We start from the raw sequence: 10131 nt of genomic DNA, 5'->3' as shown, positions 1-10131 counted from the left end.
AATCATAATTAATGAGTAAGAAATAAATAATTATCCAATGAATAACATTATCGAATTTTCTTTGAATAAATAATTCAGGTATTTATTATATGTATAATTCCCAACACTACTTAAAAGTAGGCTTATAAGGGGTTTTAATTTGATGGAAGTGCCTTTATATTGTTGTTCGCTAGCAGACAACCTATTTTTTGTTGTTTTCATATCATCGAGCTCAACAGGTTCTAGCATATATCATTTATTAATAATACTTATTTTATTAAAATTAATCCATGCAAAAACAGATTGACATGGCACCAATATCTTTAGGTTTTTTAAATTTTTGTATTTCAATGTATTACTTACACCTATCATATCACTTAAAAAGTTTTCTTTACAATCCTTCAATGAATTTTCTTATCGCTTACTTCGTTTTCAGCTATTGCTTGTTTCATTGCAACTTGAACTTTATCATGTCGGGGGTATAGTTCTTGTTCAGCTTTTTTCTTCTTCAAGTGATTCCTTGGCCAGAATTCCACTTCCGCGGACCTTTCTTTGTAGAGAGGAAATTCCTTGGCAGCCGACTTCTCCTTGTGGTGTCTCGTGGCAAAATTCTTATGATGCATGCGCCGCTTGACTATTTCGTCGTCGTCGTCTCTCACAATCTGGAGCTCCGGATCGTCCAAAGATAAAGGATGAGCGAATATGTCACTATAGGTTTCTTCCACTTTTCTGTACTTCTTTCTTTTCAATTTATTCTTGTTTCTCGAAAAATTGTTTGAGTAACTCTTCCCACCATATTCATATAATTCTTTTTCATCCGCTAGGGCTGTATTGTTCAAATGGTTGACCCTCGTGTAATCCTTGTCCTTGTCGTAATCCAAATCGTAATCATTTTCATAATCATAGTAAGATCGGATCGGATCTCCCTTCTTGCCGTTTTTCTTCTTATAATAATCATAACCTGGTTCATACATCAGGTCATATGCCAAAGGGGCATTTCTTTTATTAAAGCTGTCGTTGTATTTCTCCTCACGATTTTTTTTCTTTTTTAGAAATGTACCTGGTTTCAGTTTTGTTATAAGATTATTAACGATGCCTAATGCGGAGTTACTTTTAGATAAGGAATAGTATTGGGGCTTAAGAAATTTACTTTTTCTTGATTCAAATGTTTCGTCGTTATCGAAATCTATTGGGGCGTCCATTAATTCCAAATTGCTCTCTTTTTCTGGTATTTTACTATCTACAATGTTTTTGGGCGGATACGACCCAGCCACGGAGGCTGAATTTTCTAGAATCACGTCCTGAGTTATAGCAGTTTTATTTTCATTTACATTACGCTTTTGTTTTGGTGAAGGAACATATTTGTTGACCAAATGAACAGAATCGGGTGTTTCTTGTTCTCCAGCATTATTCCGTACATTATTTTTTAAACCTATAGACATACCAGTGGGTGACAAGACTGTAGAAGATTGTATGATTGAGTTTATCTGTGGCACTTTTACCACTTTAGTGCCTGTTTCTTCTAAATTTATTTCGTTATCGTCCTCGGAGTGCTTATCCATTAAGGTGCCTGCAATTTTGACTGGGGGCTTAGCAAGAAGTGGATGATTTTCTTGAACAACTCTATTGGGCTGCCTTACTAGCATATTGTTTTCTTTCTTCAACTCTTCGTTAGATCGGTTGCTGATATTTGGCTGTAAATCAGACTTCATTTCTTGAATTGACGATATTGAGGCAGCTGCGAGTGGCATTTCAGAAACTAAACTGCTTTTTTCTGTAACTAATGATTGTCCCCTGTTGACCAATGTCATTTCGTTATTGACGGTATTTTGATAAACTTTGGTGACTTTGGCATGAGTAGACTCTACTTTGATAGGCTCGTTGGTAACAGTGCTCTTTATATTCTTAATTATTATTTTATCATTTACCATTCCAGGAACTTCATGTTGTTGTTTTGCGCTACTTATTACTTCTTCCTTAGTTTGACCGGCTGCTAAAGTGGTGGACGGTTGTTTATTGATAGATATTGGTTCGTTCTTATTGAGCACTCCGGAAAATTCGTCATATTCTTGAATATTTCCTTCGTAATCCGGCAAAATACGAGGATCACTATAAATTTTTTCATTTATATTAGGTAATACCACATTTTTTCTTTGTTTGGGTTCGACATCGTTACCGGTATCCATAGCGTTATAACGAGGCAAATACGCATCGCTGTCACGCCATGCTTTGACGTCTTGATTTTTAAATTTACTAATAGCGCCTCCTCTGAAAGGGGAAAGTCTGTTACGGCTCTGAATCTTTACTCTTTTACGATATTTTAGCTTCCTTGGTTGCAATGCGGTATCTGGATCTGTATCAAACTCTTTCTGGGTATTTACGAGGCTACTCAATCTATTTCTTGGTTTGGCTTCCTTTGGCCAAGATTGTCTTTCTTCAACTTCTCCGCGGGGTATTTCACTAAATGGTTTACTTGATGAAATTTTTCTTTCTACTGGTATCTTAAATTTTTCAGCATTTATTACTTTCTCCTCATTGTTTATAGGTTCGTCGAATATGACACCATCAGTGTATGGCCGCCTCATCCATGGTTTCGAGTTTTGTCCCTTTGGAAGTTTTTGTCGATCCGCAACTTCTAAATAGGAGCCACTGTCACTGTCTAAAACTGAAGAAAATCCAGCTTTGCTCTGAACAATTTTATTATTTCCAGCTTTATTTACTTGTTCTCTAGAAAAAAAAAATTATACACAACATAACAATTGTAAATATACATATATATATATGTTAGCTGTGTATATACTATAAATAAATCACAAAACCCTGCCCTACTAACTACGAATAAGTCAAAAAACTCATTCTTTATATACTGGACCTCCCCCACACTTCTTTTCGACTTCTGAGTGTTTTTCTTTTTATTTCACCATTATATATTGTCTTTCTTAATTAATGTTTTTTATTTTTATCTTATATGCGATACAACACGAGGTGGCCCCTCACATCCAGACTTAAAATAGCTCCTTTTTAGAATGGATAGCTCATATATAACATTAAACATAACAGGTTACCTTAAAATACCAAAGGTAGTAAAAGGTAAGACCCAACACGAATTACTTTCTTTTTTCACAGTAATGCATTTATTAATTCACTTTTTATTTCTGTTTTAGAGGGATAGGAAAAAAAAGTTAGTTTTTTTTTTAATCTCTGTCCTGTTACTCTGAACCAAACCCTCTTTATTTTACTTCGTACGGTCAGTCTAAGTGAACAAAAGTGTGTCTAAGTGAACAAAGCCGGGAACAGGAAATTCCGAAATTTCACTTGAACCAGCGGCTAGAGCACACATTGTATCTACCATGGTGGACGCGGCCGAAAAATTAGAAAAGCTAGAATATCAGTTGGCTCAGGCGATTGTTGAGCGGCAGAAGCTGGAACCCAGCTATCGAAGGCAACAGAAAACACGCAGATCAAGATATTTAAGATACGGATATAGAACTCGGCGTTTCTCCATATTAACTACCAGGAAGGAGACGAGAAAAATAATAGAGTACGACGTAAGACTGCTAAAGGCCGCCCTGGTTGGTCGTATCTCTCGGAAAGTTCTAAACGTCGTACAAGCTGATTCGACCCTCCCATGGGAACGGTGAACACGTTGCTCAAGAAATTATATGACGGCGGTAGGTGGACCCCGGAGGACGATGTTTTTTGCGTATTTAAGGAGCGCGGAGCCCAGGGTCAATCTGAGGATTGACCCAGCAATTCGCCGAGAAGCTTCTCCCATTATACTATCAGGCTGACGGAGCCCAGAAGATGGAGTTTTTTTAAGAGGTGTGCTGAAGGTGCAGCTGAACCATTATCTAGACCGGCTAGGCTCACTGCCCAGGGTCCGCGACTGCGTCGTGGAGTGCGCCTACGACCTGGGCGACGCAAGAGAGCGTAACGAAGCTCGCTTTGGAACACCGGAGGCAGAGTGGACGGAGGTTGAGTCACCGAGAAGACGGCAACGCAGCCCTACCTACTTACCCTACTCGCGTGCCCTACCCCCCAGGTATGATTAACCATAATCAAAACGGCCGAGCAGGGATCCAGACGACCGGAGACTGAATTCAGAGCGGCGCTACTACGAGTGTAATCGTACGGGATACATTGCATTTCAAAGTAAGCTCACGAGGTGCTACGAGTGCGGCAGGTAGGGGCATGAGGCGCGACTGGACAGACTGAGTGGGTAAACGGTATTCAGCACATTGGACTTAAAGGCCGGATATTATCAGATTAAAATGCACCCTAAGGATCAACATAAGACGGCATTCACTTTCGAGAGGGTCCACTACGAAGAATGCCGTTTGGACTTAAAGATGATCCCATAACTTTTCAGCGCCAAATGGACGAATTTTTAGGAGGGATTGAATAATCTGTTTGTCAGATCTATATGGATGATCTGCTAGTGTTCAGTAAAAACGAAGACGAACATGTGCAACATCTACACAACGTATTCCAGAGAATCGGGCAATTTGGGCTCATATTATCGGGAGAGAAATCATTGTTGGGAAAGGAACAAATACATTTTTTGGACCACACGATTTCCACGAAGGAGTTAAACCCGACGCAGATAAAGTCGTAGCTATACGGAAGATGACAGAGTCTAGGGATGTGAAGGGAGTTCGGAGGTGGCTGGAGGCATTAAATTATTACCGGAGATTTGTTCCCGAAATGGCTGAGTACCTCGTCCCACCCAACAACCTTCTGAAGCAAGGCAGGAAGGTGATCATCATTTCGCTGGTGGAAGACAATATAAGGCGGTGCATGGAGAAGCTGCAGCAGGAGCCGGTGCTTGCTTTCCCAGAATACACTCGGCAATTCACTATCACTACAGATGCGAGTGAGTATGCATTGGGAGCGGTGTTGTCTCAGGATGGTAAAGGGGGAGATCGCCCAGTGGCATATGCCAGTAGGCGCCTAACAGAGACGGAGACCAGATACAGCCCACTGGAACGAGAGCTCTTGGGAATATTGTAAGCTGTTGACCACTTTAGGCAGAAGGTTTAGGATACACACTGACCAAAGGCCTCTTCAATGGGTGGGAAAGTTGAAGGAATCTTCGGCTAGGATTACGCGTTGGAAGGAGTTCCTGGCACAATATAACTTAGAAATAATATATAAACCAGGAAAAGAAAATGTAGCCGATTGGTTGTCTCGAAAAATTACTGTATATGCAGTAGAAGAGAAGGCCGGAAAACCACATGGGCAATTCCAGCGGGAGTGGGTACCGGGAGAGGAAGAAGAACAGAATGTGGCGGAGGAAGAGGATAGGGTGGAATCTTCGTTTAACGAGAGCTCGGAGGAAGGAAGGTCAGTAGATATGGAGGATCTGGAGGAGATAATAAACGACAAGAGGCAGGAGATTGTATGGAAGATTAGGACCACTGGATTGCTCAAAGTTGAGTGCAGCAATTATAGGAGGATCAATATCATGACGATTTTGTCACAGCCAGGCGTGAAGGATGACCAGATATGTAGAACGTTGAATAATATCTCTAAGCTAGGTAAAAACTGTCACCTGTGCGTGGAAAATGAAACCGATTGGGAGAAGATTAAGCAGCTATGGTGTGATGAGCGCATAGGACATTCGCCCGATGCAAGCTGATGGTGGAAACTGTTCGGGAAAACGAACGGGAGAGAGAAGTGACTGTCGCATATCATCAGGGCAAAACCAATCAACGCGGAATCTCGGAGACCCTGTAAGCGTTAAAGAGAAGATACTTTTGGTGGGGGATGAAGAAGACAATCACAGAAGTTGTAGAAAACTGTGAAGTTTGTCAACGCACAAAATATGACAGACATCCATTAAAGGCAGACAAGAAGACACGTACCGCAGATGCATCGCTCAATGATTTACAGGTCGACACTTTCACATGGAGAGGATTTAAATGGATAACCATAATTCATCTCTTCAGTAAGGCGGCAATGCCGCACCAGGTTCAGGAAAAGTCGTCAGAAGCAGTGCTGGCAGTTCTCCGAATGTGGTTTCAGTTTTACGGAGTTCCAGAGCGCATCTCTTCAGATTCAGGCAAAGAATTCGACAATGCCATGATACGAAATGAAATGAAGGACCTTGACGTAATATGGCATCTCAACACACCTGGGCACCCCAAGAGAAGATGAGGCATAGAGCGGCTTCATGGCACATTGAGTGACCATCTTCGACTGTATCTGTTTGAACAGGGACAGGAACCGGACGTGGCAATGCCTATGGCGATTTTGGCATACAAATCTTCCGTACATGCAGTTACGGGGTTTTCACCATTTGAGATCCTCTTTGGGCTTCGAGGACCCCGGCGGGACTATAAGGGCACGGCAGCAAACGGAGAAGTAATACACAACAACCATGCTGCTCGAAGAAAGTTATGGGTAAAGGTCCAGGGAAGAATGAAAAAAGAAAATTCCAGGAGGGTAACTCGGGAGAATTCAAAAGTCACAGATAGGATGGAAGCAATAAAAATCGGGACGATCGTATATAGGAATTTGGGATCTAACAGGGGTAATGAGATACAGCGATACGAGTGTCCATTCAGGGTGATAATTATAAGGAAACACAAAATTGTAACAATAGAAAGTAGCAGAGAACCCAAAAAGAGGAGAACTGTTCATATAGAAGAATTAAAACTTCCGGCAATGACAATATAAAAACTAAAGTGTTCTCATACTAGATTGTATTACAGAATATTTAGTTACTTATTCTATTTATTGTTTTTTGTTTTATGATTGTAATTGATTTTTGTAAAAGACACTGTAAAGAGACAATTCTTTCATGCTATGTTTTTGATTTTTGTAAATAATTTCTTTTTGTATGAAATTTTTTTTTAAATTTTATTATTAGGTTTAAATTATGTATTTAGCATTTATTTAAGGAAACTTGTGAGTTTTTTCAATGATGTGAATATAGGTTTTTTTTATTGTAAATAGTTTTTCAAATTTGGTTGAAATTTGATTCTGAATTTTTTTAGTTAATAATAAACTTAGGAAATATGTATTAATGACTAATCTCTACTCTTGAGAGTCGAAACAAGTATTGTAATATTTTATTAATTTGTATGATTTTATTTGATTTAAAATTCATAGGGTGATCTTGACTAACTTGAAATCAATATTAATTAGTTTTAGTAAGGTTCTATCATGAAATAGGGGATAAGTATTGGTGAAGTCTGAAAATGAGGCTAATTTATTTTCTCAGTTGTTATTTTTAATAATGTTCATGTTAAAAGTGACTTTGTTCTCAGATGTATGACGAGCGAAAGATTCTACTAAGAACGCCAAATGCAAATTGTTTCAGCTCATTCGAATACGGGAACATCTTTCAGGCACTGAAGATAATTTCGTTTGTGTTAATTAATTTTTGATACCAGTTAGCAATTGATAACAAAGCATTTTTCTAATCCTAAATTCTCAACAACAACAGCAACAGCTATAAATTTTGATATAGACAAATTATATCATTAAATTCTTGCAATTTTATTTAGTAAATTGCTTTATAGAAAAATCCTTCATAAATTTTTAAAATTGTGTAATAAACAAAAGATTTTATGAAAATACCCTTAATAACTAGTTCTTTAGTCTAATGATTTAGCATAAATAACTAATATTTTTTAAACAGATATAAATTATTTAAGAAATCAAAATTAATTATCTGACATATACATATAAGGTATCATACATACCTATGATACCTATATATACTTATGTATGTTTGTCTTGGGAATTGTTACGTCTAATGATTTTCATCGACATGAATAGTAAATAAATTTATGTGTGTTACAACTTTACGTAACCAATAATTATATGTTTAGAATTAGTAAATATTGTCATAAATTCTGTTATAATTTCATATAAAGAGAAATTTCCGATATATTAATATTCATTGAAGAGTTTATTAAGAGATATCATTATAAGGATTCAATATTAGTCAATTGTTTGATTAATTTGTTAACTGTATAATAAATATTTCATGTAGTAGAGTATAATTTATTATCTCATTATTGTTCCAATTCTGTTCCAAGATAAATTGATCAAGTAAATAAAATAAGGAATTATTATGTCTGGCAAGCAGTACCTGGCAAGCAGACGTTATTTATTTCGTCCATCAGGGTTTTGTCATTTAAACGTTGAATTTAAATGAAAGTATGAAGCAGTTTTAAGTGGGTACAGATGGGAGATGTGATAGCATTCAGATATTTGAAAAAAAAATGGAGACAATTATTTTTGTAAATGGAATACTTCTACTATGGAAGGCAGTAAACTGAACTCTAAACTCCTTTTTGCCATGTTATGAGGGGCTGACTTTAGTCATCTATCAAGTGTTAATTTTAAGTATTCCATTTTGCCAACGTTTTAAATTACAATTTTTCATTATATGTAGAATATTATGTTTTCATAATAAAAGTTACTCTATTTAACAAAAAGTTTTATAAATATAATTGAATTAATGACAAAACACTTAATTTTCTTTTATCTTTATAAGCGGCCAAGATCTGAAAACTAATTGGTCACTACTTTGAAAATACTAGTTTTTAGGATCACTGTGGATTAGACATTTGGACGTAATGATTTTTTATTTACTTCTCTTGAAACTTATAATCTCAAAATTTTAAGTGTAAGTTTAAAAAAAAAATCATATTAGCCGTTGTCAAAATACAAGTGTACCGAGGGATATGCGTTTACGAATACGTAAGCAACAGTAGCAGATTTAATCTGATAAAAGTGACATGGTACCGACCGGGTATATAACCTGAAAATTTCATCAAAATCAGATATAAAATTTAACTGATTATGCTGCAACACAGATTTGACTACATACAGACAGAAATGGAAACAAAGTTGTTGTGTGGGGTATTTCTCAACTTTTCTTTTGTCTCAAGCGCATTTATCTAATGTACTTGAAATTAATCCATCCTAATTACTTCAAATTACCATAAATGGTGGCTATTCCAACAAAACAGAATTGAGAATAATCTCTTTTTATGAATTTTCTCCCGGAAATCCACTTACAGTGACTTACTCTACTTTAAAAATTATTAAAGAATATTTAATAAAAAAAAAAAAAAATTGTTTTCCTTTTAGTAAAGCTAACTTTCCCATTATGCATCACCTTTCTCTACAATCCTGCTCAAGAATAGATTCTTAGCCCTAAAGTCATCAATTAAAGTATATAAAACCTTGGAAGAAGGAATTATTAATTTATTGTTGCAATATACATTGATGTATAAGTAGTTATTGTTTTAATTGAAGAAAAATCAAATAAGTTAAACAACGAGTTGTAAGAGTTTACACTTGCATCCTATGGAAAAGGTCAAGTCACATTACTGCAGTATCTGTGATTCAATATTATTATCGTTATAGTTATTTCTGAAATATTCGTTAGAATTACGCTTTTGCCAATTCTACAAAAACCACTTATCCAAACAACTATAGACATGATTACGTCAACTATAAGAAAGTTACATAACCTATCTTTATGGTAACACATAAACAATAAAACTTACCCATTCTTTCCTTTAGGACTGAATAGTAACTGTATTTCAGGGTATTCGTAATCACTGATATCAACAAAGTATTAATCGTTAGTTGTGTTATGACACTGTAACAGAAGTTGGTATTGCTATTTTGTTAGTTTACCTGAAATATTTTCCTTTACCCCAAGTGGCACTTATCTTCGAATAATTAATGAGGAATGCGAAAATCAATTCATAGGTATGGAATGCATTGTTTATACGCATTTTATGAACATTTTGCTGTTAATATTACTCACCGACTCATAAAATTGGTGATAAAGTTCACCTGCATTACTAAACGTTACTACTATCAAACATATGTTGGTAAGTTAGGTAGCTTCAGAAATTTTATTGATTGTCAGATATATTTGTCTACTTGTTTGTCTTTCGTTATTATTTACGTTTTGATGATTGTCAGATAGTAATCTGGAAAATAATCGAAAGATATAGGTTTTTATTTTATTACAAGTCTATAAGAATGATTACTTAGGAGATATTGTTAAAAGAGTTCTTTTAGGGATGTATATTCCATCAACTTCTTTTACTGGCTAAAGGACCCTCAATTTCAATGAGCCTCCAACATATTTTTTGAACGTGACCATTTCACTATCCA

The 10131-nt window shown here is 36.2% G+C and overlaps 1 protein-coding gene across 1 annotated transcript; it reads right to left on the bottom strand.

The window, feature by feature from the left end:
* Positions 1 to 282: 282 nt before the first annotated feature.
* LOC106685899 (uncharacterized) lies at positions 283 to 9844 on the bottom strand. The gene is made up of 3 exons (XM_014428884.2): positions 9643 to 9844; positions 9510 to 9563; positions 283 to 2706 (listed from the first exon to the last, which is right to left on the bottom strand). Exons 1-3 carry the CDS (start codon positions 9741 to 9743, stop codon positions 381 to 383), a joined length of 2481 nt encoding a protein of 826 aa, XP_014284370.1. The 5' UTR covers positions 9744 to 9844; the 3' UTR covers positions 283 to 380.
* Positions 9845 to 10131: the final 287 nt, after the last annotated feature.

This window comes from Halyomorpha halys, unplaced genomic scaffold (genome assembly GCF_000696795.3).
Source record: "Halyomorpha halys isolate HHAL.00 unplaced genomic scaffold, Hhal_1.1 Scaffold752.1, whole genome shotgun sequence".
Classification (NCBI taxonomy): domain Eukaryota; kingdom Metazoa; phylum Arthropoda; class Insecta; order Hemiptera; family Pentatomidae; genus Halyomorpha; species Halyomorpha halys.
The sequence above is the reverse complement of the archived record's forward strand: the minus strand, read 5'-3'. Positions and strand labels throughout refer to the sequence as shown.